This window comes from Exserohilum turcica, assembly GCF_000359705.1.
Source record: "Exserohilum turcica Et28A unplaced genomic scaffold SETTUscaffold_11, whole genome shotgun sequence".
In the NCBI taxonomy this organism is placed as follows: domain Eukaryota; kingdom Fungi; phylum Ascomycota; class Dothideomycetes; order Pleosporales; family Pleosporaceae; genus Exserohilum; species Exserohilum turcicum.
In genome coordinates this window covers 1,060,191-1,087,519 of record NW_007359926.1, presented here as the reverse complement: position 1 = coordinate 1,087,519, position 27,329 = coordinate 1,060,191, and the positions used below count along the sequence as shown (strand labels likewise).

Here is a 27,329-nt window from a genome sequence, read left to right as displayed (position 1 = left end):
CAATCACATATCGTTCGTGATTTGTATAACAGCAAAGTGTCCTGGACGACTCTATCCAGCTCTCTAACAGAAACTACAGGCAAAATGGTATGTCTTTCTATTTCGCAGAGTGCTCATTCAGACTGGGGGGGTTACTAATGCAGCGACAGGTGCATGCCGATTCATCCACTTTTGCAGACGGGCTGAGCAAAACGGAGGTGTACGGGCAGGTCCTGGAGCAGGCACAGGCGCTTTTCGATGGCCAGAGAAATTGGGTGAGTATCCTGTTTTTCCTATGAATACAACGCTAACATGGCTAGGTCTGGTAAGTCATATCTCCCGCCATGAAGGTTTCACCACTGCATGATATGGCGAACCGTAGCAGCTAGGGAACAATAGCTGACCGGTCTTTTGAATAGCAACTTCTCAAATGCAGCATCGCTTCTCTGGCATGCATATCACTCGCTGCCATCGCCTTCCTCGGCTGTCAACTGGGCGGGCTTCTACTTCACAGATCCTTCACACCCCTCGCGACTGCTGCTAGGCCCGTTTCAAGGGCAAGTAGCATGCCAAGTCATTGCATTTGGCAGGGGTGTGTGTGGGACAGCGGCCAAGGAAGCAAAGACGCAGTTGATCGAAGACGTAGACCAGTTTCCAGGCCATATTGCGTGTGATGGGGCAAGCAAGAGTGAGATTGTTGTTCCTATTGTGAAGAACGGAAAGGTATGTTTTCTCTTGACATGCATCTAGCGCAGCTACGCGCAGGACGAGAAAGCAAATCGAGTACATGGGCTAAAAATGTGGAAACAGGTTGTAGCTATCATCGATATTGACTGTGCAGAGCTCAATGGCTTCACCGCACAGGATAAAGAGGCTTTGGAAGAACTGGCGAATATGCTAGCTGAATCGTGTGACTTTTATTAGCATGGCAGGTTGGGAAAGACAATGTATCATTAGGTGGTTGAACAGGCTAAACAATAATAATGTCAAGGCTTAGAGCAGAACAGAGGCATGTGAACAGTCACGCGGAACAACGTCCTTGTCTGGATATTTTAGTCCGCCCCGAGTAGTCGAGTATCACAACAAAGGACGACCGTAGTCTTCAAAACAAGGGTAGAAGAAATAAACAATGAAAGTAAAAGAAAGGCTAGTCACCGGAGCGAAAAAAAGTGTGAAGGTTAACTCGTCATGAGTGAGTGAGCGAGTGGTAGAATAGGTGAAGGTGACCTTTTCACCGTGTGTGTGTGTGTGTTACCCCAGTGATTTACATTTCAAGTAACAAACGCCTTAATCACGCAGCGCGTCCATCGAGTCCGACTATTTCTTGAATCCGCTTCCTTTCAAGGTCGCGTAAATAGTACTACACTCAACAAACACAACTGCTCCCGACTACAACCGAAAGCCCGCAAAACCGGGGGGGATTTCACACGGATATCTGAACACCCGGGGCTTGTCGAGTCGGGTTGGTTGTCCTCGACAAAGACAATGGATTCGATATCACAGCCACTCCAAATGCGAACTCAGCTCCACACGCGCTCGCCCAGCGGAACCATGTACCGAGCCTCATCTATCCACCTGCCGCGTCCTCTGATCCAGATCATGACTGAAGACGAAATGGAAATGCAACTACAACTGCGCTCTTCCCACGCCCCTTCTACCAACAAGACCGGAAATCATGGTTTTTACTGCCGCTTCAAGTCCTCGTTCAAGTCCTCGTTCAAGTCATTGCTCCAAGCTAATGTAGACAACGCGGTCATTGAGCGATGCAAGCATAGATTCCAATATGGTCGTTGCAGGAAATGCAGTGTCCCCGAGGCGATTGCCAGAATGGACAGTATACACTCTGGCTTCTACAGTAAAGAAACGAGACATTCCCACAGCGATTCGACGACTTCGAGCAAAGACCTCGTCAACTCACACAACGTAGCCTCGGACTCGGAGATGCACAAGTCCGCAAGAACAACCCCAACAATAAGGCTCGTCCCAGGACCACTACCAAAAGACACGCAGGGAAACAGTCCGATATTCACAGACTCCTCGACCAACAACACACCCGATTCCTCCTCGTCCCTAACTGCAACCGAAGTCTCGGCCCGCAAACTCTCACACCCTGTACTGGATACCATCACCACCTCACCTCTGGATGTCCAAGCCATCGTGTTTCCGCACCAAGACGAAGCATCGACGCCCGAGAGTGCAACGAGCTGCCATGTACTCGAGCACGGGAGTGCGGCTACAGCGATCCATATGCAGCCTGTTTCGCCCACGACGGTGCAGATCCGGCATTCGGTGCTGGGACAGGGACAGACACATGCACATGCACAGCCAGAAAATCCAGAAAAAGAAAAATTTCACGAGACGAATCTACCAGTACCAGCACAAACCTTTCCACACAATCTAGACACTACATTTACACCCCTTCCTCCTAGCCCACGCATTCCCCCCTCTCCATCATCATCATCATCATCATCATTACTACAAACACCACATCTCTCGCACCTCGCACACAGCGCCCTAACAGCCTCCATCGCCTCCCAAATCGCCATCTTGAATCTACACCACGCGCTCCTGACGTCAAACCTGCAAGCAGATGCGCACGCGGTATCTCCCTGGAGCGCTGCAGAACGGCTGGTGATACGCAAAGCGCGGGTTGTAGTTGGGCTGCGGATTCAGAGGGAGGCGGGGCGGATTGCGGAGGATGTGTTTGAGGGCGTTTTGGCGTGGGTGCTTGGTGGCAAGTGTGATGGGGAAGAGGAGGAGGTTGCAGTGTATATTCGGGGGTTGGTTGTGCAGGGGAGGCTGGCTGAGGCGAGGGCGAGGCAGATATTGATGGGGATAGGGGAGGGAGAGGAATATCCAATATGAAGAATGCATGTGGGGAGAATTTTATGTCAAGGTTATGGACATGTAGAGTGGACTTGAAAAGTCGTGGCATGATCAGTTCATACAATCACGTCGAGACACAAGCATGTTAGAGTATTAGAATGCGGCACTGAAAATGAGACTCGAGATATTCACCTGAAAAGATGATAGTTTGAATGTTCAAAGGACTACTTGTACCTACAGAGAATAGGCTCATTGGTTGCCACCCATTGCGCCGTCCATAAGTCATTTCACTTGTCCTCGTCAGCGCATTCCTTCTATGGTATCTTTTCTTCATCCCAAAACGACGTGCAGTAACACTTTGTCTCAGTCCGCGCGGTCAAGGACTTGCTTGCAGTGTCACCACCCTGCCAATGGATGATTTAGTCGTCGCATCGTCGCATCCTTTGCTCGCGAAGTGCCAGTGACTTCAAGCGTGAAGCTGACAGGTGGCTACGGATGGCGTTGTTCTACTCGTCTTCCATGCCCTCTAGTAGCGTATGTTCAAGCACATCGCTCAACGTGACTACGCCCTTGAGTTTGCTGTTCTCATCAATGACCACGAAGCGGTGCACGCGAGACCTCCGGATCGTGTCGTATATCGTCGACATGTTGTCGTTCAGCGAGCAGGTGAAGATGCCAGGGAAATCCTGCAAAAGTTAGATTGGTATTCGTTTTATCCAGACAAGCTGCTTACGTCTGAGCGTTTCAGCAAGGCATCGCCGACAGTCAGGTTTAGGTCGTCGTATACACCGCCCTTGATGAGTGCAATGACATCCACGGCTTCAAACACGTTGAGCACAGTGCCTGTCATTGTTAGCCACGCATCCGTGCAGCCACGAAGATGCCGTACCAGTCTTATCCAGGATGGGAACGCTCGATATGCTCTTCTTGACAAGCATGTGAATGACGTCCATGACTGGTGTGTCCATTGACGCAGTTGCGAGATCCTCGTATGTGCCCACGTTTAGCTCCCTAAGCGGCTTGCGCATCTTTTGCGTTTCTTTGACGTTTACCGCGATGAATTTCAGAATGCGGTACTGCGTGATGACACTGACCACCATGGTCCTATGTGTCTCGTCATCGCTGTCGACTATGGGTATACGCCGGGCGCGCGACTCGAGCATCTTGCGACATGCTTCGTATACAGGACGGTCGGGGTGGATGGAGATAGTTTCTATGGGCTTGACTCCCAGCGCCTTCTCGATGTCTATCGCGGATTAGTATGCGTTTGGCGTGCCTGGACCGAGCCGCCTACCTCGCAAGCTGTTCAGACGGAACTGGTCTACCCGAGCCAGCGCATCTGGATTCTGCCAATAATACTGAATGACATTTATATAGTCCGAGGTCGTAAGCAGACCGGCAAAAGTGGATGACTTGGAGTCCCACAACGGCGCTGAGACGATACCTGGGAACAAATCTCAGCTCATGTCGTTTTGCATGTGATAGTGCACCAGCTCACCATTCTGGTTCAGTATGTTCAGGCTCTTCTTTACCAGCAGTGCGGTGTCAAAAACGATGAGGCGGTAGCTGATGGGGAGCACGTCGTAGCTTGTCCTGGCCTTGAGAAAGGCTCTGATGGTTCTCTAGCCTGCTGTCAGCCTATCGCTGCGACCCTACGCCAAACAAGCGTTGCCATACCAGGCCGTCCAGTTGCTCACGGTCAATAGCTGAAAGCTGACGCGGTTGCTCCCTCGGGGGCAATGGGGCACGAGATTGCTGGAGCAAATCCCTGGGCGTTACAAACGCCGGCCGCGCATCGCTGCTGAGGGTGTTGGTCGCTGAGTCTGCCGCGTCGACGCCGGACATGGTTTATCGCGATGCTCCTCGGAGCCGCATGGAGCGCGTGACTCCAGGAATCTTAGGATCGGAGAGTGCTATGGCGGGACTGGGCTACAGAGCGCAAGACTGCTGAGATGTTGAGGAAGACGGCGGAGGTATGTAGACGCCCCACGATCGTCACTAGCGCATCGTGGACCAAGAAAGTCAATGCGCAAACACGCGGGGCAAGTAATGCTGTACATGGGAACTGGCACAAACTCGCAAGTCTCTTGTCATGTTTCAACTTTGATTGATTTCGAATTTGAAGCAATAAGCGCTGAGATAGCGCTGACCTAGGGAACGCATTCGGAACAGGCCCAGTACATCCACGGCACGTCTACAAGCTATACACACTTTCCCATTATCGCTATGCGTCTCCTCAGTCGCGCGTGACACGCTCCCAACCACCAACTTCACCCAGCAGACCTAAACCTCCCTGGCTATACGTCATTTTTCCGAGCTGCTTTCGCCGCATCGAGGCTCAGTTCAGGACCTGGCTCAGCCTCGGTTTCCTCCATGATAATCTCCTGTGCCGCGTGTTCGACTGACACGTCGGGCTCGCCAATCGATTTCCTTGCCTGTGCCACGATGGAGTCGGCCTCGGTAATGCCGCCTTTCATAGCCGCCTGATCTTGGTCCAAGCTTGTCGTGGCCTCGTTCTTTCGCTGGCGGAGGGCTTTGTTGTCGAACCGTACGACCATGCACGAGAGGTTATCGGTGGAGAAGCGCGCAAGGGCGTAATCGACGAGTTTCTTTGAAGCCTCTTGGGGATCGTGAATGTGGCGGATGAGGTCTACGGCCTCCTGATCGGAGCAGACATCCCAGAGCTTCACATGTCAGCGTATGCAAACGATTCGGCTACGAACGACTTACACCATCGCAGGCAAGAATAAGGAACTCGTCCTGGTCGGCCTGGATAACCGTCTCCGTGGTGTACGGATGTCCTGTCACCAGGTCCTTCATGTACGCATCGCCCAAGGCGCGTGTGACTGCGAGGACGCCATTGACACGGTTGTTGAGTATCAAACCGCCAGCACTTGCAACACGACGTCCTTCGTTCTCGTCGCTGCCCTTGTGGTCGTACGAAAGGCGAAGAGCCCGGCCATTACGACAAAGGACAATGCGCGCGTCGCCCACATTCGCCGTGTACAGGACGCGTTGCCGGCTGGCCTCACTTCGTAACCTGGCCTCGACTTGTTGTTCGGTTGAAGGCTCCGAGGTAGCAGCATCTGCGCCTTCTTTGTTCTCGCCGCCTTCGCCAGCGTGCTTGATGGCCGATACTGCGGCGGGTGCAAAGAGGACGGAGCCAGTGGACGATTGCGAGTTAGGCACTCGATCCTCCCAGCGCAAAACGGCAATGACGGCAGTGCAGCCGCTGTTCTTCAAAGGCAGCTTTTCCAGCTGCTGGTCGACGACAGTGAAGGTTTGGTCGAGGAGTTCGGGTATCGGCGTATTAGGGTTCTTTCGGATCGTTTCTTCCAGAATCAAGTGAAGCTTCTTCCCACACCAATCGGCGGCAAAAGTACCCGCGTGGCCGTCAAAGATGGCAAAGTAGCCATTGTCGCTCTCGACGACGGGTTGCGACAACGGGTCAGACTGGACCGAACTTGCATCCGAGACGGCGCGGGGCTTGTCGTTGCCATACGAGGGGGCCGGGGTGCTGAGGAAGTTGTATAGGTACGCATGTGTGTCCTCCATGGTCCGTCTGCACTTCTTGTTCTTGTCCTCGGTGACGCCGACGCGGAACGTGGATCGCGGGCCCGGGGCGGACTCGCCGGCAGAGTTGTTGAGCGAGCCCTGGGGCACGCTGAGAGCAGCGTCCGACTTGCCTAGCTTCTGCATGGGGGTTTGGGCAGACGACTTTTCCGACGTCGTGGTCGAGGAAGACGTCGACGTGGGAGACGAGCCGCCAATGTGCAATGACTGTTTGGCGCTCGAGAACATGTCCCGGGCACGCGACACGCCGCTGCTGCGTCGCTTCCGCTCGGGAGGAGCAGCCGCATCGCTGCCCTTGCGGTCGCCGGGCGCAGAGCCGTTGCTCGCGGTGTTGGAGCCCGCCGCCGCTGCGTTGTCCGTTGTGGGTGCGGCGGCGGGCCTGGGCGCGTCATTGCCTGCAGGGGTGTCGATGGCGGAACCTTCGTCGTCCTTTGCATTCCCGAACATCTTCGAGAGCAAGCCGCCCTGGGCGCTCCGGCGCCTGTTACCTGCCAGCTTGGGTGGATCGCGATGGCGCGTGTGTACCGGGTGGCGGCGACGAGGATGTGGGTGGGGACAATGGGCGGGAGAGGGAGAGGAGCTGAGATAAGCGAGGCTCGAGCAGCAACAATACGGATACCGTGCGTGGGAAAAGATGTGGATGTGACTGTGCGAGACAGATGCAAGGGGGGGGAGAGGCGTTGCGAGGGAGGGAGTGGCTAGGTGTGATGACGTCGGGGGGGCGGCGGGGTGTGTGGGTGTGCAGGCGGAGGTATCAATTGGCGGCGCGTGTGGAAGGCTTCAGGCGTGACGGGCGGCCGTTGGACGGTGGATGCACGCAAGAAGGGCTCGACAGCGCGCGGGAGGCTTCCCAGTTTTCGGCCGGGGCGGTGCTGCGTAGCTGGAGGTACTTGGTGGCAGTCAGTAGCAGTAGCGTGTCGGTCGGGTGCGGGGGGGGGGGCCTGGGACAATAAGAATGCTAAGTAATTCCAGTGCAGCTCGCCGTCTTACGCCCTACCCCGCTGGCCGCCGTCTACGAGACTCGACTCATAGCAAGTCTTGTGACCCTGCGCGCGCCTGTGAATCCCCGGCGTCAGGGCTACCCCCAAAAGACATCATCCTCGCCCGTTCCACGACAACGGCCTGCGATCAGCAAATGCATGCAGCCCGACGCGCTGGGTGCAGCCCGCCTTGAGCTCGCTCGCACTCGCACTCGCACTCGTTAGACTTGGGCATGCACAGCCGCCGAGTGCTGGGCGCGGCGGGATGGGTACAGCGTCATGAATGCGTGCACCGAGTCCTTCTACCTACGTGTACGTACGGGTACAATCTTGCCGCCAAGTGCGAATCCCAATTTCTGCGTCGTGCAGCCAGCTCGACGCCCCCAGTCCGCGTCCCCAGTCCCCAGTCCCCAGCCCCCAGCCGTCACGTGGCCTCACCATCGCCCATCGCCCGCTGCTGGTCACGTGCGTGCATCCTCATCGCCGCAGGCTGTCCAACCGCGCCTGGAGATCGTCGTCGTCGGGGTCCCCGCCTCCCCCAATAGCCTGTGCCACTCTGGTCTCTGGCACCGTGTTCTTCTGCAGACCACTGGGCGTTTCACCGAGCTGTACAACGTTAGCCAGAAATGCGCGTCTCAGCAGGGCCGTCCACCTACCGCCTGTCCGAGGTCAATGCCTATCTCGTCCAAGACCTGATTGACCACGTCCTCGCTCTCCTCTTCATCTTCCACGCCAGTGGCATCGTCAATGGCGTCATCCATCATCTCTTGCCGCTGGTCCATGATGTCATTCTCCTTTTCGAATTCCTGAGCAATGCGCTGGAGCGCAGGGAGGTTCATCTGCCTGTTCATGCTCCCAAGCAGTGCTGTGAATGTTAGACCTGCGCCCACACACCCGGGCATGCACACTTACTCGTCGCGCCCTTCATAGACTGCATCATCTGCTCGTTGCTGCGAACCGTCTGCTCGTGGTCAGCCCCATGTCCACGCTCTGACTACCCCAAGTGCGTGCATACCTGGATCCTCAGCGAGATGGCCTGCAGTTGTGTCCGCATCTGGTAGAATTTTTGAATGTACCTGTCGCAACCATCAGCTTTGAGCCAGCCATGCGACGGGCCGTGGCCAACATACCGCCGTGTCCGCACTAGGTCCTTTGCCTGTATCCGCAGAGGGCCCATTTGGCCATTCTTGGCGCTCTTCTTGATGTCGGCCACCAGCTTCTTTTCCTGGTTCTCAAGCTTCACGCGCTCGCGGTCCAGCTCCCGTTGTGTCTTCTCGAGGGCGCGCTGGTGTTTCCGCAAGCGCTCCGCCGGCGTCATGCGCTTCCCGAAAGCCCATTCTACAATCTGCATCGCTTGTCAGCTCGAGAGCGCCCGAGAGCGCAGGCTGTACACACATTCATGGCGACGACTGGTGCCGAGGAGCGGCGTGGGGCGGCGTGGACGTGACGTGGGAAGAGGACGGGTCGGGCCTCGCAGCTACTTCTTACTGCGTCTGGATACGACGTCGGGGGTGGATGCGCAGCGTTGTGCGTGGAAACGTTCAGGCGGCCACGTCTTGTCGAGAGCCTGCCGTCGCCTTATCGCTAGATGTTAGTGTTCTGCCTGGTCGAGAGAGCCGCAGGACACGCAGGTATGGCGATGCCGAGCCTTGGTCGAATTATCACATTGGCATCCTGGAGCTTATGCAGTCTAAAGGGACGCCAATCCAAGGACGCGCTGCCTCCACTTGCCTCTGCTCCCTTGTCAAGTTCTCACATGCAATACGTAGCGTAGCATCCGTAGCGAGGGCGAAGTTGGCCAACGACAGCCAATCCCTGCCGGCTGTCGTGGTGGCGTGTGCACCACCAACTCTGACGTTCCCTCTGCATATTCTTCCTTTAGACCGCCGCCCCCCTCCTCTCCGGCACTATCTTCTCGTATCCAACACGACATGCGTCCCTCCTCATAGTGTACACGCCCTAGCCACCCCCGATGCCTCCAAAACGCCGCAACAACCGCTCCGCTGCGCACGGAGAGTCGTCCAGCAGCCGCCAAGGTGCCTCCGACGACTTTGTCCCGCGCCCAAATGTAGGACCTGGATACATGACTGTCGGTGGCGGCAACACCACCAGCGATGCCGCCGCCCGCCTCGTTTCGATGCTCGATGAAGACTCCGGATACGGCGGGAGTGTGCAGGATGGAGAAGGCTCTGGCATGAATTGGCGCTCCAACATTGGCGAAGACAGGCCCTCGCCCTCACCAGTGCCCATACTCGCGGGCGGATCAGGTAATGCCGAGCAGGAGAAACAGCGCAGCCATGTCCTGCAGCTGCGGTACAACCAGAACAAAAACGCCCTCGGTCGCGCAATCCACGGCACCATCGAAGCCCTCAAAAGTTTTCAAGAAATGAACCTCAAATGGCCCGCACACTACCCCTCCATTCAGGCTGCAGAGAAGCAAAAAGCACATTTGCGCAACGATTCCCGGCCTGGATTGCACCACACGCAGTCGGCAGTCGGCGACTTTGACCCCAGCTCCCGCTCTCCCGAACGCCCACGAGGCCCGCGACGCGCAGGTACAACCATTGGAGACGACCCCGTCGCCGAGTCTAGCTCCGCAGCCGAGGCCAAGCGCAGGGAGGAGCCGCGATTGGTGACGCCCCAACTCGCCCACGACTTCTCCGTGTTGAAGTTGGAACTGCGCATGGGTGGGCGGACACAGACAGATTTGGTTCATTCGCTGGAAAAGAACTCTGTCGCTTCCCTTCTGGACGGACAAATTCAGCAAAGCATACGCCACCTGTTTCTTCTCAAGGAGCGTATCGAAGACACCTCAAGCAAAGTCTTGGTCACGGGTGACTTGAACGCTGGAAAGTCTACCTTCTGTAACGCCCTGCTCCGACGGAAGGTTCTCCCGGAGGATCAGCAGCCTTGCACAAGTATATTCTGTGAGGTCCTCGACTTTAGAGAGAACGGTGGCGTTGAAGAAGTACATGCCATTCCTATTGGATCAACATACAACCGCAACGATGAAAGCACCTACGTCGTGTTCGGCCTCAACGACCTGGAAAAGATTGTAATCGACAACGATCACTTCTCGCAGTGCAAGGTCTACGTCAAAGATATCCGCGATGTGGATGAATCTCTGCTGAACAACGGCGTAGTTGACATTGCCCTCATTGATGCACCAGGACTCAACGCCGACTCGATCAAGACCACAGCCGTCTTTGCCCGCCAAGAAGAGATTGACGTTGTTGTGTTTGTCGTTTCGGCAGCCAACCACTTTACTGAATCTGCAAAGAACTTTATCTTCACAGCAGCTCGCGAGAAGGCTTACATGTTTATGGTAGTGAACGGCTTCGATACCATCAGGGATCAGAGGCGCTGTCAGGAAATGATCTTGAAGCAGGTCAACAGCCTCAGCCCAGCAACCTTCAAGGAATCCAGCGAATTGGTGCACTTCGTCTCGAGTAACGCAATTCCCATGGGTGCTAGTAACCCTCCAGATGACAACGGCGACGACGACCCGTCGGGCAAGGGCAAGGGTAAAGAGGCGGAAAAGCTGCGGGACTTTGCCGACCTCGAGGCTTCCCTAAGACGCTTCGTCTTGGAGAAGAGGGCCCGGTCAAAGCTAGCGCCAGCCAAGACATATCTCCTCAACGTGCTCGGAGACATGCACAACCTGGCCACTATCAACCGAGATGTCTCGCAGAACGAACTGGACCGTGTCAACAAAGAGATTGAGGCGCTTGAGCCCGAGTTTGAAGAATCAAAGAAGTCGCGAACAGAAGCTGGGGAAGCGGTGGATCGCATGGTGGAAGACACAACTTCGGAGGTCTACGGCCACACCCGTGACACTCTCAACGACTGTATTGCCAAGGTGGCGGATCTAGACCTGGGCATCGAATACCCCGGACTCTTCTCAGCATACCAGTACGCCGAAGATATTCGCGACTCTATGCTGCACGAGGTTACCGAAAGTGTACGCATTTGCGAAGAGTATGCACGAAACCAAGCTGTGCAGGGCTACAACGGCATCAAGAACTTGGGTGTCCTGCATCTCGGCAACAACTTGTATGCTGATGTCATGTTCCGCCCGGAACGAATGTTCAGGAAGTCGGTGCACGCCCTGGCCAGACAAGTGGACATTGATATCGACTTGTGGGACTTTTTCGACCTAACAGGCCTTTGGGAACGACAAGAAAAGGCTGCGGGTGCCGGTATGGCTATGACTGTTGCAGGTGTAGTCGGAGGCAGACTAGTTGGCGGCGTTGGATGGGTAGACGGTGCCCTGGGCGCCGCTAAGATCATGGGCACAAGCAACATCAGGAGACTCTTGATCCCCGGTCTCATCGCTGGTGGTAAGTGATATTGCACTGGCATCATCTTGGTCACGCTAACATTTCCAGTTGCCCTTGGAGTATCCTATGTCCTCGCTTCAGTGCCCAAGTCACTTCCCCATCGCCTCAGCGCAAAGCTTTCTCAACAACTGGCAGCGATCGACTACACGCACTCGAATGCTCTTCGCATCAGTTCCGAGGTTCGACGCGCGCTCAAGGGACCTGCCAACGATGTCCGGATTGGCTTGCAGAGGAACGTCGAGAAACTTCAGCTTCAGAAGGAGGAGACGAGCAAGATCAAAGCTGAGACCGAGGTGGCTCGCAAATACTTTGGCAATCTTGTGCGCAACAGCAACGACTTGCGCCAGACAGTCCAGCGTGTTGATCTGGAGGCTGCGCCACCAGTCGTTGGAGGACCGATGCAGTAGGTTATTCAATTCATGTCGTTATGTCGTTTATAAGAATTATGGATTATGCGTATGAAGCACAGGCTTTTGAGCATGGAGGCGTTTAAAAGGTGTTATAGTCCTGGTCATGATGAGACTATGGCTGTTTTTCCTGGTGTACATACACAGAACAAATACCCCTCTTGCCCCTTTGAACAAAATGGATAGAATTGCGCCTTTGGCGGTTTGCACAAGTGGTTTGCGTTGTGGTGAAATAGTGCCTGCCAAGCTGTTGCGTGAAGCCGAGCCGTCGGGGTCGGAGTGGCTGGGCGTGGGAGAACGTCATGCTAGTGTGGACCGACCATGGACGCCTAGCCAACGTCGGCCGCCCATAGCACATCACCCATCCAACACGCACCGCTTCATGGCGGGTCACACCTTTTGGAAACCACGCCCATGGAAGTAAGAAGGGATCCCCGGTCTTTTCTCTTCTTCATCATCCTGCTGCTTCTCATCAACTCGCCGGAACCGCAGCAGCCAACGTTTAATGCGCGCACACGATTCCGGGAACTGATTGACCGCGAATACTACCAGCTCGACGTACTGAATCGAACGCGATATGGCGACTTTGATGCGAAGAAGAACAAGTGGCTGAACATTACTGGGCTGCGAGATGAAGATGGGTTTGCATGGGAGCTGCTGGAGCCTGTGAGACAGAGAGCCAAGGCGCAGTCGGAGCACATCCTGGGCGAGAGATGGAAGGGCATGCTGGATGGGTCTTTTGGGGAGGGAGAAGCTATTATGCCCGTGTACAAGAACCTCTCTGGCTATGTACAGGGCGAGTGGACGCGCTCGCCTCTCAGTCGCATGCGGCACCCCGAGGACATGGGCAACGCCTCGGCCATGCCCAGCAATGGTTTTGGCAACGCGGCCGAGTTCGACAGGAACATTACCGGAGCGGGTGGGTCTTTGCGCCTGCACATCACGGAGCTGGAAGACAAGATGCGAAGGAACGAAAACAAGACCATATCTGAGATTAGCGCCAAAGTAATTATTGGCGACCATGATAGCTTTGGGGGCAACTGGTGGGAATTTTTGGTGCACGGGGTGCACTTCTTGAAGAGTGGGACCGCCGTCTTGACGACGACGAGTGACCGGTTCGCAGGCATCTTTGCTCTTCCGCATATGCAGATATCACCGTATCTATACTCGACATCACAGGAATTCCTCAACTGGACGATACACGAGACGATTGAGCGACAGGAAAAACGGACGTTTGCCTTGTGGAACCCGTGGACGTCTGCAGCGGACGGGTCCAACGAAGGGCTGTTCCAAGGCCGGCATTGCGAGTTTGTCTTTTACCTGCAGGAGTTTCCCAGCGAGTACAACATGGACATGGACTGGCTTGAGCACGAGCTCAGATACCCGACCGGGGCTCCCATACCGCGGCAAGTGTCGCACACCATGTCCATGGTGGGCTTTTCCCCCGACTGTGGGCTTGTTGTCGAGTCAAAGGGCCCTCCGGACTTTGCGCCGTCGGAAGCTATGCACCTGGTTGGGTCCAAGACGGAAGTGTTCAACGTGCGGGCAAGACACAGCATTATCGCATTCGCGATTAGCCTGGCGTTGCAGCTCTGGTGTACCATGAAGCAGATGAAAGAGACTGCAACACCGTCGATGCGCAGCCGCGTCAGCTTCTACACGATTGCCATGATGGCTGTGGGCGATGGGTTTACATTTCTGATTCTCATCTTCATGTATCTTTTCCTGGGGACTGCACAGCTGGCTCTGTACAGCATCGCGTTCATAGCGCTCTTCTCGGTGCTCACGCACCTTCGGTTCTTGATGGATATCTGGTCTGTGCAAGCTGCAGAGAGAGCGCGTCAAGAGCGGCAACAAGCGTCGGCAGCTGCGAGTTCAACACGGCCATTGCGTACTGCGACGCCAGCAGCCCCTCGCGAAGAAGGACTGCCATTGCCAGCGACTGCAGCGCGGCCACGCCCCCCTACGCCGATCATCATTGCCCCGGACCAGGATGACGCGGACGAAGATGACGCAGCTCCTAATAACAATACGACAGCAGGCAACGCAAACGCAAATCCGCGCGCCGAACTCGGGGCGCTGTACAGCCGCTTCTGTCTGATGCTGATTGTGCTGTTCTTCATCACAATTCAGTTTGCGACGGCGCGCACAACGTACCGCACCATCTACTTTGACATTGTGTCGTTTGTGTACCTATCGTTTTGGGTACCGCAGATTTATCGCAACACGATGCGCAACTGCCGGCGGGCGCTGCGGTGGGACTATGTTTGTGGGACGAGCGTGGCGCGGATTGCGCCTGTGGCGTACTTTTACATGAAAGAAGACAATGTGCTGTTTGCAAAGACGGACTGGAGGGCCATGGGGGTGTTGGTGGGGTGGGTGTGGGTGCAAGTGGTGGTGCTGGCCAGCCAGGAGATGCTAGGAGCGAGATTCTTTGTCAAGGATGGATGGGCACCGCCGGCGTACGACTACCATCCGATCCTCCGCGAGGACGAAGAGGGAGCGACGATGCCGCTGAACATGACGAGTTCCAGCGACTCGGCGACGGCGCTGGATGCGTCGTCGTCGTCGTCGGCGGCGGCGGCGGCGGCGGCGGGGCAGGCGGAAGGCGAGGCGACCAAGGGGTCGGGCGAGTCCAAGACCAAGGGCAAGAAGGTGTTTGACTGCAGCATCTGCGCCAACGACATTGAAGTGCCCGTGGTGGCGGCAGGGGCGGACGAAAACAGCATGACGGGCATGGGGGGCACGAGCATGATTCTGCAACGACGCCAGTACATGGTGACGCCGTGCCGGCACATTTTCCATACTGGGTGTCTGGAAGGGTGGATGCGGTACCGGCTGATGTGCCCGAACTGCAGAGAGAGTCTGCCGCCGCTGTAGTGTGAGTGTGTGTGTATGGATATTGCATGTAGGCGTAGGGCGCATGGAGTGTGGATGTAGGTAAGTAGGGGGGGGCTGGCTGAGGGGGCACGTGAGCATGTGTGCACGTGACATGGATAGACAGCACTATACATATGAGGATGGACTAGTACTAGCACCGCTACCAAGGGCATCGGCCGGCCAAGCGCTCGGGTGTTGGTGATGCACGCAGCAAGTCTGAGTGTGAGCATGAGCATGAGCATGAGCATGAGCATGAGCATGATGAGCATGAGCATCAGAGTTCGCCGCGTACTCGCAAACACACGGCCTAGCGCGTATGTAATCGCTCGACTCGACGCGACCCGCCCCAAACGCCTCACCTGCCACGGGCGCCAGGGGGGCTCCCACACGTAGCCGGGCTCTGCTCGCTTGCCCATGGCTACCCGCAACCGCTAAACAGAAGAAACACACGAGCGGCGGCGAGGGCACAAGGAGCGCGCGCAAACTCAATCGTCGGCGTGGCTTGGGGTGCCGTGGCTGTGTGGGCTGCCAAGCTGTCTCCCTCTCTGGCGGCCATGGATGCGTCGTGTGCATGGTGGATACTTTGGATGGCGGATGATATTAATAGCGCCCCATCGGAACGCCACAGCTGCTTGTCCGCATCTGCGTGTGCTGCGCTGACCTGCGCTGCCTAGTACTAGTCGCCGCCTTGCCTGCTCTGCTCTGCCTACATGCCCAAACCTCTCTCTCTCTCTCTCCCCCTCTCGTTTTCTGTTTTCCGTCTACTGCCCTGGCCATAATCCCATCCACATGTAATAGCCACACCTGGCCAAGCGTGCGTCCGAAACTGCTTCCCAGCCCTTTAATCTTGGCCCCGTTGTCGGTCGCGTGGAAACCCCAGACACGCCCTCTCTCTCCTGCACCCTAAGCCCGCAATTGTTTGCAGCCGTTGTCTTGTCCAGCTCCCAGCCGCAGCCAGGCCGTAACCCCCCAACCCCGCAGCTTATTTCGCACCTCCCCATACATAGTCACCACCGCCCATACCCTCCGCTTCCATAATACATACTTGGACTCCATCGCCCTCTGCCCGCCATGGCAGCCAACGAATACTACCACCCATATGGCCAGCCGCACGATAGGTCCGATGCGCCTCTGCCGCCAACGCCCGCCAACCAAACTCCGCGCCCGGTATCGCCCGTCAGCTCGCCCTTCCAAGACCGGCCCTACCCAGTCCACACACACAGTAGCGGGGCCGTGAGCGGCTATCCCGTCGACACCTCCTACTCAAACACCGCGCACCAGTCGCCCGCCGACTACAGCTCCACCGCACATCTCAACGACCCCTATGCCCGACAACCAGACCCGTTTGCCGACCAGAATGCAATACCTCTGCAGAACCAACAAAACAAGCCACCCTCGGACGCTCCTGTCCGTTTCAATAATGACCCGGAGTACTATGGCATGGGCGTTGAGCCGAGAAGGAGAAAGAGCAAAAAGAAGAAGAAGGGCTGGCTGAGCGGAAGAGTGACGTGGGCTGTCTATCTCCTCACGGCAGTGCAGCTTGGTGTATTTATCGGAGAGCTGGTGAAAAACGGTTCGTTTATACAGCGACTGCACCTTTGCGCATAAACTCAACAAAGACACAGGCATTCTAACCGGCTCGCCCATCCAAACCAAGCCCAACTTTAACATCATGATTGGCCCCTCGCCCTATGTCCTGATCAACATGGGTGCCCGCTTCACGCCTTGCATGCACAACATCAGAAAGGTAATCGAGGCCAAACCTCCTGTTCTCAACTGGCCATGTCCCAACACCACCACCATCGGTCCAAACTCGCCGCAATGCACCTTGGCCGAGCTCTGCGGCATGGGTGGTGGTGTCCCGGACCAGACCGGCGTCACCAATTTCAGAGACCGGAGCCACGAGCCCGACCAGTGGTGGCGCTTCATCACACCCATATTCCTCCACGCCGGAATCATCCACATTGGCTTCAACATGCTGCTGCAGTGGACCCTCGGCCGCGACATGGAAAAGGAAATCGGCCCCTTCCGCTTCCTCCTCGTCTACTTCTCCGCCGGCATCTTTGGCTTCGTGCTCGGCGGCAACTATGCGCCCGACGGCCTCACATCCGTCGGCTGCTCAGGCTCGCTCTTTGGCATCCTCGCGCTGACGCTACTCGACCTGCTCTACAACTGGTCGACGCGCCGCAGCCCCGTCAAAGACCTACTCTTCATCCTCCTCGACATGGCCATTGCCTTTGTCATCGGCCTCCTCCCCGGCCTCGACAACTTCTCGCACATTGGCGGCTTCCTCATGGGCCTCGTCCTCGGCATCTGCATCATCCACTCGCCCGAGTCGCTGCGCGCCCGAACAGGCCAGGGCCAGCCCCCCTACGCTACCGTCGATACCCAGCCCCTCGCCCCCAAGGACGAGCAGCAGCCCGCAAACAAAATGGCCGTCTTTGCCAAACAGCCCCTTGGCTTCTTCAAGGGCCGGAAACCCCTCTGGTGGGCTTGGTGGCTCGTTCGCGCAGGCAGCCTCGTCGCCGTCTTCATAGGCTTCGTGCTGCTGCTGAGAAACTTTTACGAATGGAGAAATACGTGTAGTTGGTGTAGGCATTTGTCTTGTTTGGTATGTCTTTTTCCTTGTATTTTGCAAAATACCTGTTTTTTTAAAAGGGTTAAGCTAATTCTTTTCCGCCTACAGCCTGTAAAGACAAATGGCGTCTCGTGGTGCGATATGGGCGGCTTGAATCTTACCACCACCCAGAGCTCGAGTAATAAAAGACGCGCCTTGGGCGAGGCCCATGTATCGGAGCTGCTGGGCCAAATGGCTGTTGGAAGCCTTGTTTAAATCCGCACCCATGTTACGCTCTGCTCCGCTCTGTCACGTCTTGTTTGCTTGGATGTTTTCCGCTTTTGTTGTTGTTGTTGTTGTTGTTGTTGTTATTATTTTTATTATTGTTATTGTGCTTGTTGTCTTAGTACTAGTAGAGGTACTTTGTTTGTTGCATAGGCGCGCAACAATTTATTCCTCCTCTTCTCTCTCTTTTTTTTTCACTAATTTTTTCTCTTGTCTTTCAGAAGAAAACAAAATCTTTGGGGGTCTAAGTAGCATTGATACCACTATGGCAATGGGCAATGGGCAATGGGTATGTAGCAAAAGCGCGCGTATATACATGTATAGCTTTTCTTTCATCTTTCCTTTTTTTCTTTTTTTTCTTGGGGCTACTTTGTCATTCATGATGATGATGATGATGATGATGAACATGACATGGCATGAGTGTCTGCGTTGAATAGGGAGGGAACAGAAAGAAAGAAAGAAAGAAAGAAAGAAAAGAACATTCAATCACTCTGGTCTTTTTGGATGCGAGGGAAATCCATATATATCCTGCAATTGAAATCTCAAACTTCCTTCTCCTTGTTTTTCCCACTGTCATGCATATTCTCTCTCGCTTGCCCGTAAAATCACTTTGTCATACCCTTTTTGACCACGCCCCCATGCATGATCTTAACTCGGATAACCCCCGTCCATGTCGACACACTCCCATCTACCTACCTACCTACCTACCTACCTACCACTGCTCAGCCTCCGGAATACCTCCAATGCGCACAAACTCTCGCTCTGGCTCCTTCCAATCAGGCGGGGTCGTAACAGTATACTGCAGATAACTCGCGACAAGCGGCCTAAACACCTCCATACGCCCCGTGTCGTTTGTCAGCAGCACGTTCCTGGTATTCGCATGGTCGGGGCGCGTCGTGTCGTGGACGCTCAGGAAGCCGCCGGACATGCGGTCGAGAAAGATGTTGAAGTCGTCGGCCTTGTGGATCTGGCAGCGCGAGGCTTGCGACTCGCAGTGTGCGATGAGGGCTGTGACGTTGTTGAATGTCTTGAGGCACTTGGGACACTTCATGCGCGTGACGCGGTGGTGGCTGAGAATGTGCTTGTTGAGGTCGCCGGCGCAGTCGAACATTTGCCTGTTGTGATGTTACTATCAGTAACAAGGATGGAGGGTTTCTGCGAGGCGGATGTGTGTGGATAGATGGGACTTACTCGCAGATAAAAGGACAGTAGTACTTGGTGATGATGGCATCGAAAAACTTCTCGGGGTTCCAGTCATCACTCATGGGGTCCCAGAAGCGCGAGCGCAGAATGTTAATGCCGTGCTCTTGCTCCATGGCATCGTCGTGGGCAGCAACGGAGAAGTCGCTTGGAGGCGCCTTGGGCCTGGCATTGGGAAACAGCATAGCGCCAGTGGACTTGCCCTTGCGACCGCCCCAGGCTTTGAGCTCGCGGGGGGCAGAGGAGGTGTTAGACTCTTGCATCGCCGAATCCTTTTGCGTCGAGTGGCTGTGCACAGAAGAGCCATGTCGAGAGGATGGACTGCGCATGGAATGGGTGGAGACTCTGGTTGCGACTGGAGATGCAACAACGGTGGAAGTGTCTGATCCAGTATCATCTCTACCACTCAAAGACATGCCGTTCATGGTTGACGCAACTTCAGAGTCAATATTTCTCATGGTAGACTGCGAGGGGAGTGGTGGAAACTGGCCAGAAAAGACCAGAGTACGTGGCGTCTCCGAGTGCGTATCCGGCGTGATAGCTTTAAACTCGACTGCATCCACTTCCTGATCCTCGCCCAGCGGGTCTTCCGAAAGTGACACGCCGCCCTCTTCCTCGTAGTCAATGGCTGCCTCGAACTTGGACGTCTTCTGTCTGAAGCGGTCCAACGCAGGGCCGCACTTCAGTAGCTCCGAAATGAGATACTTGTGAACAATATGGCCCTGGAATTGGTTCGCCGAGATGACATCACAGTGGCCGAATTCGAGGTGTTCGATGAACAGGGCCGCGCTGTAGTACGACTTGTGGCATCCAAAGCAGGTCAGCTTCTGGTCGACTTTGTGGTTGAGCTCAATGTGGCGCTTTAGGCCAGAGGTGCTTTTGAACTCGTCGCCGCACACGCGACATGCAAGACCATGCTCTGCTGGACGTGTAATCTTGTGCATGGCATAGTCTTCGAACGAGTCAAAGTCTTCGTCACACTTGTGGCAGTATTCATGCTCGTCGGAATGCCTCTTGTGGCTCTTCATCAGCTTCTCGCTGTCGAAAGACATGTCGCAGTCTTTGTAGGTGCACTTGAAGCGCCGGATTGGCTCTAGTTGAGCAGGCATCTTGGCTATCCTTGCTGAAGTTAGTACAATCTCAAAGAAATGGCGGTCTATCCAATTTACTTGTAGACTGCTGGTTTTTGTATCCTCAATGAGGCAATGTCGAGTACCGATGGATTGCAATAGGCGGCGAGCTGGTTGTACGAGAGGGCGAAGTGAGCAAGTTGCAGCCTGAAGAAGCGGGCGGTGAGAGGCTATAGCGGGAGAGGTAAATGGTGATTGCGCAAAGGTGAGAGGCAGATGATTGTGCAAGGTGAGGGAGCGTTCCGAAAGAGGAGGGAGCAATCGGTTCCGTGGTTAGGAAGGAAGCCCTATGCTGCCGCCAAGCCTTTCTTACCAGGCCATTGACAGGACACCACAGGCAAAGTGAATCTACATGGAGACCCGATTGATCATGGAGAGAAGAAAGGACAAGTCATGGCATGGATGGACACAATAATTGATTAATTAGTGCTATGAGCCACTCAGAATCTTGAGTAAGGGAGCCTAGGCAGTGGTCAGACATGGACAACCAGCGTGCTTTGCAGTATACATACCACTTCCCCCTCATGGTGATCTTGGCCCAATCGCCCTTCTCATCGGTTTCCTTCTCTACCTTTGTGCTGAAAGAAATGGCGCTCATGATGCCGTCGCCAAACTTCTCGTGCATGACGGCTTTGTAGGCCTGTCCGTAGTTCTGCACGATTTCGTACAAACGGTAAATGGTAGGGTCTCTGGGGGGCATGTCGAGTGTGCTTCCTCGCTGAAGGAAGCCAGCTAGCTGGGACTCGAGCTTTCCGGCGTCAATGTCGAGAATCTCTGAGAGCTTCTTGATATCTTCGGCAGAGGCCATGGCTTGGCCGTAGAAAAGGGCGGCAATGGCGACTTCATCGCGGCCGACGTGCTTTGCAATTGCTTCAAAGGACAGGTTCTTCTTCTTCTTTGCCTCGAAAAGAGTCGGGGACGAAGGAGGAAGACGAGGGGTAAGTTCCTCCTGCAACAACATGAGCCTCGCTGCGCATCACTGCAAGTGCGTCGAGAAACATACATTCAAGGTGACAATGGGATTTTGCGCGGTGATAGGCGTCGAATGGAAACAACGGGTAGCAGTGATAGGCATCGCAGGCCGAATAGCGCCAAAGACACGAGGCGCCAGCCTGACGGGCAATGCAAAACGGGGAGCAAAGGCCATGATGTGCGTGTATGCGGTAGAAGCTGTGTCCTGGTGTAGGGAGGAGGTGGAAAGCTCCCGCTGTGGGATGCGACATATACTGCTATGTATAGCTGGAGGAGCCGATAAGTATACAAGGGTACGTCATGCATAGCAGCCGTCGGCATCGTGCCGCGAACTTGTGGGGTGTCTCGGCAGTGTAGGGTATATAGCAGGCATGGCTCGCCCTGGGCCGTCTGGCTCCATTGCACTACGCGGCGTCGAGCAACAGGCGTATGACAAAAGGGGAGTCTGCTGCGGGGTGGATGGATGATAGTCGTCTTGGTGGTGGTGGTGGTGGTGGTGGGAGAGTGAGGGGCAGCGGACGAGCACGGTTCCGGCGCGTGGAACCCCCCCCCCTCGGCGTCCCCTTGCACGCGCGCCAACACGAGGAAATCAAGGTGCGCGTCCAAGTGATTGGCCCTCAGTGAATCTCTCAGCTCGCCCACTTACCTGCATGGCCACATAGTCAATGCACTAGGCCCTGGTGACGCGGGGCTCCTCTGCAGAAAGCTCCCAAGCTCCCAAATACCTCACCTCCATCGCCGACATCTCCCAGCAGCCATAGCAACACCACATCCTGAGCCCCCACCATGTCTCGCCGGGACGACGACTTGGCGTACGGTGAGTACCATGAGCAAGAGGGCGACCGCGGCCTCATAGGCGACATGGGCCGCCGTTTTGGTTTTGGCAAAAAAGAGGTCAGTACATATCTCGCTATGCGGTCATCGTGCACCGCCTAGCCTCATGTCCACAGCATGAGGGTGTTGAAGTCTTGGACAGCAGCCCTAACTTGGCCTACACAGGAGAATCAGCCTCAGTCCTCAGGCCAAAGTGGTGGTGGCAGCGGCGGCGGCGGCGGAATGTCTTTCTTCAAGAAGCTCCACGACCCTCTCCATGACTTCGTCGCCGACATCAAGGAGGCCATAACCGGCGACGACAAACCACAAAACTCCCAGCAAGCCACCTCTCAGCAGGCAGGTCAGCCACAGCCCGGCCAGGAGTACCACCCACAACACCGCTTTTCGAGCTTCGCCCCCGAACGCCATGGCAACAACATCAAGTGGTATGTAGATGGATGCTCGTACATGTACGCAGTCTCCATTGCCCTCGAGCGCGCCAAGGAGTCAGTATGGATCCTCGACTGGTGGCTTTCGCCAGAGCTCTACCTCCGTAGGCCACCGGCGAAGAACCAACAGTACCGGGTCGACCGGATGCTGCTGGCAGCAGCCGAGCGCGGCGTAAAGGTCAACATCATTGTCTACAAGGAGGTGACCCAGGCTCTGACTCGTAAGTATCTCAATCCGTTGTTGCCCAACTATCTTCATTCTCTTCTGCCCAGCTCGACGGATTGGTTTACCAAAGCACTTACGCGGGTCGGCCTCGATGTCATATTCAAGTCTCTTGAAGAGTGGGAAAATACAGATCCGCTGATTGCACCACCCATTACAGTCTCCTCAGCCCACACCAAGCACCACTTGGAAGATCTCCACCAAAACATTGGTGTTTTCCGACACCCCGACCATCTGCCAGACGCCGCTGTACTACAATCGTCCTTTGCCTCTTCATTCCAGAACATGTCCTTCACCCCGGCATCGCTCGCTAAGCTTCCCATGGACAGCCTCAAGGCAATCTATGGTGCCCACGAGAATACCGTCATGTACTGGGCACACCACGAAAAGCTCTGCTTGATTGACGGCCATATCGCTTTCATGGGAGGTCTGGACCTCTGCTACGGTCGATGGGACACCAACCAACACGCAATTGCCGATGCTCATCCTGGAAACATTGACCGCATTGTTTTCCCAGGACAGGACTTTAACAATGCTCGTATCATGGGTAAGCCGGCTCCAAGCCGCTGACTTGATCAAAGTTGCATGGCTTTCCAACAGGATCTAGCGAAGCAATGATGCTAATATGGGAACAGACTTTGAAGACGTCACTCACTGGGAAAACAACAAGCTCGATAGGACCACGAGCTCGCGTATGGGGTGGTCCGACATTGCCTTGTGCCTCTCTGGTCCAGCTGTTCAGGATCTCCGTACCCATTTCACCCAACGCTGGAACTTCATCTACGACGAAAAGTATAGTAAGAAGGCCACCAGATATGCCAGACTGCCCGATACCAGTAGTGGTGCTCAACAGGGTGGTACGTTTCCTCCACCTCCGACTCAACAGCGGGGTTACGAAGGAGAGGAGGGACAGCGTGGTTTTGGTCGTGAAGAGGAGGGCGAAAGGGGGCTGTTTGGTGTTGGCGAGCATCTCCGACAGAAGGTGCAGAGCAGGTTCGACCAGTATGGACACCAACAGTCGCAGCATGGTCATCAGCAGTCGCATGCCGAACACAGCTCGCAGAGCGGTGGTGTCGAGTGCCAGATCACGCGCAGTTCAGCCAAGTGGAGTCACAACCTTGCCACGACTGAGGTCAGCAGAACCATCAATTGTCATGAAAAAGGCAAGGGCTAACATTGAGTCACAGCATTCCATTCAAAATGCCTACTGCGAAATCATTCGCAACAGCAAGCACTTTGTCTACATTGAGAACCAGTTCTTCATCACTGCTACGGGCGACCAACAGAAACCCATCAAGAACCAGATTGGTGCGGCCATGGTCGAACGCATCGTCCGAGCTGCTAGGAATGGCGAAAAGTACAAGATGATTATCATGATTCCGGCCGTACCGGCATTTGCTGGGGACCTGAAGCTTGACGAAGCGCTCGGCACCCGTGCCATTATGGAATGTGAGTGCCCCGGGGATAGCCAGGTGGGGATTTATTACGCGAACGTTTACTAATGACCGACCAGTCCAATACGATTCCATCAACCGCGGTGGTCACTCGATTTACGAGGAGATTGCCAAGGCAGGCTTTAACCCCATGGACTACATCCGGTTCTACAACCTTCGCAGCTACGACCGTATCAACGCCAGTCAAGTCATGCGTGAGGCAGAAGAGCACAGCGGCGTATCCTACCGTGATGCTCAAGAGGGCTACGATGCCGCCCACGACAATGCTCGCGGCTATCAGGCCTATCGCCCGCCACCCAGTGAAGAGTATGGCGTCTACGAAATGGATGGCTCTTCTGCTCCCCAGCGACCGCAGTACGATGCTGGCCCTCAGAGTCAAGGCCGGAAGAGCGACTACGACCGCTACCAGCAAGAGGCAGTCAAGATTGGTGGGCGACAAGGCCTCGGCGACGGACGCTGGGATACCGTCAGCGAGTGCTACATGCTGGGAGGAGAGGACATTCGCAAGGTACCTTGGGAAGGCAGTCCTGAGGATGAGATGGACGCCTTTGTATCGGAAGAGCTGTACATCCACAGCAAGCTCTTGATTGCTGACGATCGTATCGTCATCTGTGGATCTGCCAACCTCAACGACCGCTCTCAACTCGGAGACCATGACTCTGAGATTGCAATCATCGTCGAAGATCCCAAGCAGGTGGACTCTTTGATGGATGGCCGGCCATGGCGCGCGTCCGAGTTTGCTGCGTCCCTCCGAAGGGAAATCTTCCGCAAGCATCTCGGCTTGCTCAAACCACAAGACATGGAGCGACCAGACAACAACTACCAACCGATTGGTGTCCCCAACCAGTACGACTGGGGATCGCAAGACGACCGCCAAGTCGCAGACCCCTTGTCGGACGAGTTTTTGAACCTGTGGAACTGGAGGGCGCACACCAACACGCAGGCTTTTGCAAAGGTGTTCCACCCGGTGCCGACTGACGAGGTCAAGAACTGGAAGCAATATGACGCATACTACTCTCGCTTCTTTGGCCAGGACGAGAAGCAGAAGCTGGAGAAGAAGCCGTCAATGTACAAGTGGGGCCATGTGGTTGCAGAAAACTTTGCTCCGGGCGAGCAGGGCGTGCGTGAGGTCAAGGAGGTTCTCAGCACCATCAAGGGCACGATTGTCGAGATGCCGCTGCTGTTCCTCAAGGAGGAGGACATTGCCAAGGAGGGCGTGGAGCTGAATGCGCTGACCGAGGAGATTTACACGTAGTATAGCGGGCTGGGCAGGCCATGCTGGTAGCCAAGGCCTCTGCGATGAATGAAACGAAACATGAAGGATACTCTTTTCTACATGTAGTGTGTCGCGTGCCGTGGCAGGTCTAGTGGGCTTCTGGGTCCCAGCAGAGGCCCGCCGCCCGTACTGGTGGCTATTAGCGCTGACGGCCCCTGGGTAAGTAAGCGGCGGTGATGGCACATGTCAACTTCCCCCGGATTCGCGTGCGGCCCTGGTGCGAGTACCTTGGGCACACGATTCCTGCAGCGCCATGCCTCGACTGATGACGGCACGCAATGCCGTCCTGCTGCTCAACGTCATTGTGCTCACCGTCCTCGTCCTGCATCTCAAGTTCGAGCTATGGAGCCCCGCGGCGCCTGGCCCGGCTAGTCTTACCCACCTCCCCGACGAACTCTACGACGAACAACGAGCCGACGCGACGTCGCACGACTCGGACGACAAGCCACTCAAGGCCAACGATGGCGTGCGCCTGCGTCGCACCGCAGTCGTCGTCGCCAGCCAAAAGTCCGAAAACGTAACGTGGCTGGACGACTACTTTCCCGCGTGGGAGAAGAACATCTACCACGTCGACGACCCCAATGCGCGCCTCACGGTGCCCAGGAACAAGGGCAGGGAGAGCATGGTCTACCTCACGTGCGTGCCCCTTTTGCGCATACCACCAGCATGTCGCAGGCTAACGCCCGTTGTCGCCATAGTTACATCATTGACCACTACGCGTCCCTCCCGGACAACGTTCTCTTCATCCACCCCACGCGCTACCAATGGCACAACGACGACCCCGACTACGACGGCCTGCCCATGCTGCGCCACTTCCAGCTGCCCTTCCTCGAGAAAGAGGGCTACGTCAACATTCGCTGTGCATGGTCGCTGGGCTGCCCAAGCGAGATTAAGCCTCTTGCCGAGGAAGGCGAACACCGCGAGGCTGTACACGCTGGCGGAGACTACAAGAAGGCGTTTGAGAAGCTGTTCCCTGGCAAGGAGGTGCCTGCAGCCGTGGGCGTGAGTTGCTGTGCGCAGTTCGCGGCGACGAGGGACAAGATCAGGGAGCGGAAGAAGGAGGAGTATGAAAGGTATCGCCAGTGGATCATGGACACGCATCTGGACGACGCCATCAGCGGGCGGGTATTTGAATACTCTTGGCATAGTAAGTGTCCGCGGACGGTTTCGTATCGGCGCACTGCTTTTGTGGCGGCTGTGGTCATTTACTGACTTTGCAACAGTCATCTTTGGCAAACCCCCCGTACACTGCCCCTCTGCTAAGCAGTGCTACTGCAAGGTATTCGGCCTGTGTGACTTGAACTGCAAAGACGAAGGAAGCTGCGACGGAAGATATATCCTGCCGCCTTTTTCCGTGCTGCCCGAAGGTTGGCCCTTTGTTGGCTGGAAGAACGAACAGCGCCAGCGAGCCGCTTCGGAAGACTGAGCTACAATGCTACTACTGGTAACGTGGTTCATAAGCGAGTCGGCCACCCAAGCGAGTCGGCCACTTTGTACTAGCGCGTCAACTTTAACACGTTATTACAGTCTTTTATTATAGTTAATAAACTATTGTAATATACTAAATTAATTATTAGAATTACTACTATTACTTATACTATCTATCTTAACTACTGTAACGATGTTACAACTTCGCCAAGTATTGAGCCAATCCCAGAGCCGGATCGGAGGAAGTACCTGCCGCCCTTCATCAGCCATTCGCCCGAGGTCGGATCCGAATTCGGACCCGACTAGGATAGGTATATATTGAGACACTCCCTGTAGCTAGCTCTGTAGACTTTTGATATCCTTTCGTACAAGGCCTATAGGTGGCTTGTTGAATCTAGGCTCTTTGTGATCCCACGCACTCCCATATGCCTCTGAGTGATCCTACGACCGAAACAGATCCGACCTGCCTTACCTGCGCCGTTACACTACGCTTCTTTAATAGTTTATTAGCTATTACTTAAACCTTAGCCTTTATAAGGCAAATTCTTACGTAGACT

General features: G+C 55.4%; 11 protein-coding genes across 11 annotated transcripts; 6 read left to right on the top strand and 5 right to left on the bottom strand.

Annotated features, from left to right (window-relative positions):
• Positions 1 to 137: 137 nt before the first annotated feature.
• SETTUDRAFT_158912 (uncharacterized protein) lies at positions 138 to 903 on the top strand (the record flags this gene model as incomplete). Its single annotated transcript, XM_008023996.1, has 3 exons — positions 138 to 265; positions 399 to 702; positions 790 to 903. The coding sequence occupies 3 exons, from the start codon at positions 138 to 140 to the stop codon at positions 901 to 903; spliced, it is 546 nt and encodes a 181-aa protein (XP_008022187.1).
• Positions 904 to 1,530: 627 nt separating this feature from the next.
• SETTUDRAFT_36956 (uncharacterized protein) lies at positions 1,531 to 2,844 on the top strand (the record flags this gene model as incomplete). Its single annotated transcript, XM_008023702.1, has 1 exon — positions 1,531 to 2,844. One exon carries the CDS (start codon positions 1,531 to 1,533, stop codon positions 2,842 to 2,844), a length of 1,314 nt encoding a protein of 437 aa, XP_008021893.1.
• A 161-nt stretch (positions 2,845 to 3,005) lies between these two features.
• On the bottom strand, positions 3,006 to 4,728 carry SETTUDRAFT_167211 (uncharacterized protein). Its single transcript, XM_008023995.1, has 6 exons — positions 4,483 to 4,728; positions 4,304 to 4,427; positions 4,100 to 4,249; positions 3,695 to 4,051; positions 3,539 to 3,648; positions 3,006 to 3,491 (listed from the first exon to the last, which is right to left on the bottom strand). Exons 1-6 carry the CDS (start codon positions 4,648 to 4,650, stop codon positions 3,312 to 3,314), a joined length of 1,089 nt encoding a protein of 362 aa, XP_008022186.1. The 5' UTR covers positions 4,651 to 4,728; the 3' UTR covers positions 3,006 to 3,311.
• A 169-nt stretch (positions 4,729 to 4,897) lies between these two features.
• On the bottom strand, positions 4,898 to 7,023 carry SETTUDRAFT_167210 (uncharacterized protein). The gene is made up of 2 exons (XM_008023994.1): positions 5,536 to 7,023; positions 4,898 to 5,489 (listed from the first exon to the last, which is right to left on the bottom strand). Exons 1-2 carry the CDS (start codon positions 6,823 to 6,825, stop codon positions 5,103 to 5,105), a joined length of 1,677 nt encoding a protein of 558 aa, XP_008022185.1. The 5' UTR covers positions 6,826 to 7,023; the 3' UTR covers positions 4,898 to 5,102.
• Positions 7,024 to 7,644: 621 nt separating this feature from the next.
• SETTUDRAFT_167208 (uncharacterized protein) lies at positions 7,645 to 9,064 on the bottom strand. Its single transcript, XM_008023993.1, has 6 exons — positions 8,754 to 9,064; positions 8,489 to 8,703; positions 8,374 to 8,434; positions 8,271 to 8,319; positions 8,015 to 8,223; positions 7,645 to 7,964 (listed from the first exon to the last, which is right to left on the bottom strand). The coding sequence occupies exons 1-6, from the start codon at positions 8,757 to 8,759 to the stop codon at positions 7,836 to 7,838; spliced, it is 669 nt and encodes a 222-aa protein (XP_008022184.1). The 5' UTR covers positions 8,760 to 9,064; the 3' UTR covers positions 7,645 to 7,835.
• Positions 9,065 to 9,250: 186 nt separating this feature from the next.
• SETTUDRAFT_175379 (uncharacterized protein) lies at positions 9,251 to 15,112 on the top strand. Its single transcript, XM_008023992.1, has 4 exons — positions 9,251 to 11,698; positions 11,747 to 12,101; positions 12,534 to 14,883; positions 14,964 to 15,112. The coding sequence occupies exons 1-4, from the start codon at positions 9,331 to 9,333 to the stop codon at positions 14,988 to 14,990; spliced, it is 5,100 nt and encodes a 1,699-aa protein (XP_008022183.1). The 5' UTR covers positions 9,251 to 9,330; the 3' UTR covers positions 14,991 to 15,112.
• Positions 15,113 to 16,056: 944 nt separating this feature from the next.
• SETTUDRAFT_102778 (uncharacterized protein) lies at positions 16,057 to 17,818 on the top strand (the record flags this gene model as incomplete). The annotated part of the gene is made up of 3 exons (XM_008023991.1): positions 16,057 to 16,558; positions 16,611 to 17,596; positions 17,672 to 17,818. The coding sequence occupies 3 exons, from the start codon at positions 16,057 to 16,059 to the stop codon at positions 17,816 to 17,818; spliced, it is 1,635 nt and encodes a 544-aa protein (XP_008022182.1).
• A 721-nt stretch (positions 17,819 to 18,539) lies between these two features.
• Positions 18,540 to 20,136, bottom strand: SETTUDRAFT_102725 (uncharacterized protein; the record flags this gene model as incomplete). Its single annotated transcript, XM_008023990.1, has 2 exons — positions 18,540 to 18,942; positions 19,019 to 20,136. The coding sequence occupies 2 exons, from the start codon at positions 20,134 to 20,136 to the stop codon at positions 18,540 to 18,542; spliced, it is 1,521 nt and encodes a 506-aa protein (XP_008022181.1).
• Positions 20,137 to 20,560: 424 nt separating this feature from the next.
• Positions 20,561 to 21,338, bottom strand: SETTUDRAFT_167205 (uncharacterized protein). Its single transcript, XM_008023989.1, has 3 exons — positions 21,161 to 21,338; positions 20,670 to 21,106; positions 20,561 to 20,619 (listed from the first exon to the last, which is right to left on the bottom strand). The coding sequence occupies exons 1-3, from the start codon at positions 21,302 to 21,304 to the stop codon at positions 20,598 to 20,600; spliced, it is 603 nt and encodes a 200-aa protein (XP_008022180.1). The 5' UTR covers positions 21,305 to 21,338; the 3' UTR covers positions 20,561 to 20,597.
• A 577-nt stretch (positions 21,339 to 21,915) lies between these two features.
• SETTUDRAFT_158903 (uncharacterized protein) lies at positions 21,916 to 25,323 on the top strand (the record flags this gene model as incomplete). The annotated part of the gene is made up of 6 exons (XM_008023988.1): positions 21,916 to 22,023; positions 22,129 to 22,612; positions 22,775 to 23,161; positions 23,250 to 23,746; positions 23,802 to 24,063; positions 24,128 to 25,323. 6 exons carry the CDS (start codon positions 21,916 to 21,918, stop codon positions 25,321 to 25,323), a joined length of 2,934 nt encoding a protein of 977 aa, XP_008022179.1.
• Positions 25,324 to 25,597: 274 nt separating this feature from the next.
• On the top strand, positions 25,598 to 26,770 carry SETTUDRAFT_103030 (uncharacterized protein; the record flags this gene model as incomplete). Its single annotated transcript, XM_008023987.1, has 3 exons — positions 25,598 to 25,980; positions 26,043 to 26,491; positions 26,568 to 26,770. 3 exons carry the CDS (start codon positions 25,598 to 25,600, stop codon positions 26,768 to 26,770), a joined length of 1,035 nt encoding a protein of 344 aa, XP_008022178.1.
• Between the last annotated feature and the right edge of the window lie 559 nt (positions 26,771 to 27,329).

Excerpts from the sequence above, each read along its gene's own strand:
- SETTUDRAFT_167205 (XM_008023989.1), bottom strand. The coding sequence starts at position 21,304 with ATGGCCTTTGCTCCCCGTTTTGCATTGCCCGTCAGGCTGGCGCCTCGT. Across the intron at positions 21,107-21,160 it reads ATCCCATTGTCACCTTGAAT|GAGGAACTTACCCCTCGTCT; the intron begins GTATGTTTCTCG and ends ATGTTGTTGCAG. Across the intron at positions 20,620-20,669 it reads ATCACCATGAGGGGGAAGTG|GCTCCCTTACTCAAGATTCT; the intron begins GTATGTATACTG and ends ACCACTGCCTAG.
- SETTUDRAFT_167210 (XM_008023994.1), bottom strand. The coding sequence starts at position 6,825 with ATGTTCGGGAATGCAAAGGACGACGAAGGTTCCGCCATCGACACCCCT. Across the intron at positions 5,490-5,535 it reads TTATTCTTGCCTGCGATGGT|CTCTGGGATGTCTGCTCCGA; the intron begins GTAAGTCGTTCG and ends TGACATGTGAAG.
- SETTUDRAFT_167211 (XM_008023995.1), bottom strand. The coding sequence starts at position 4,650 with ATGTCCGGCGTCGACGCGGCAGACTCAGCGACCAACACCCTCAGCAGC. Across the intron at positions 4,250-4,303 it reads GAACATACTGAACCAGAATG|GTATCGTCTCAGCGCCGTTG; the intron begins GTGAGCTGGTGC and ends ATTTGTTCCCAG. Across the intron at positions 3,492-3,538 it reads CCTTGCTGAAACGCTCAGAC|GATTTCCCTGGCATCTTCAC; the intron begins GTAAGCAGCTTG and ends TAACTTTTGCAG.
- SETTUDRAFT_175379 (XM_008023992.1), top strand. The coding sequence starts at position 9,331 with ATGCCTCCAAAACGCCGCAACAACCGCTCCGCTGCGCACGGAGAGTCG. Across the intron at positions 11,699-11,746 it reads CCCCGGTCTCATCGCTGGTG|TTGCCCTTGGAGTATCCTAT; the intron begins GTAAGTGATATT and ends TAACATTTCCAG. Across the intron at positions 12,102-12,533 it reads GTCGTTGGAGGACCGATGCA|GGATCCCCGGTCTTTTCTCT; the intron begins GTAGGTTATTCA and ends GGAAGTAAGAAG.
- SETTUDRAFT_167208 (XM_008023993.1), bottom strand. Across the intron at positions 8,320-8,373 it reads CCATCTCGCTGAGGATCCAG|ACGGTTCGCAGCAACGAGCA; the intron begins GTATGCACGCAC and ends GACCACGAGCAG. Across the intron at positions 8,224-8,270 it reads GTCTATGAAGGGCGCGACGA|CACTGCTTGGGAGCATGAAC; the intron begins GTAAGTGTGCAT and ends TAACATTCACAG.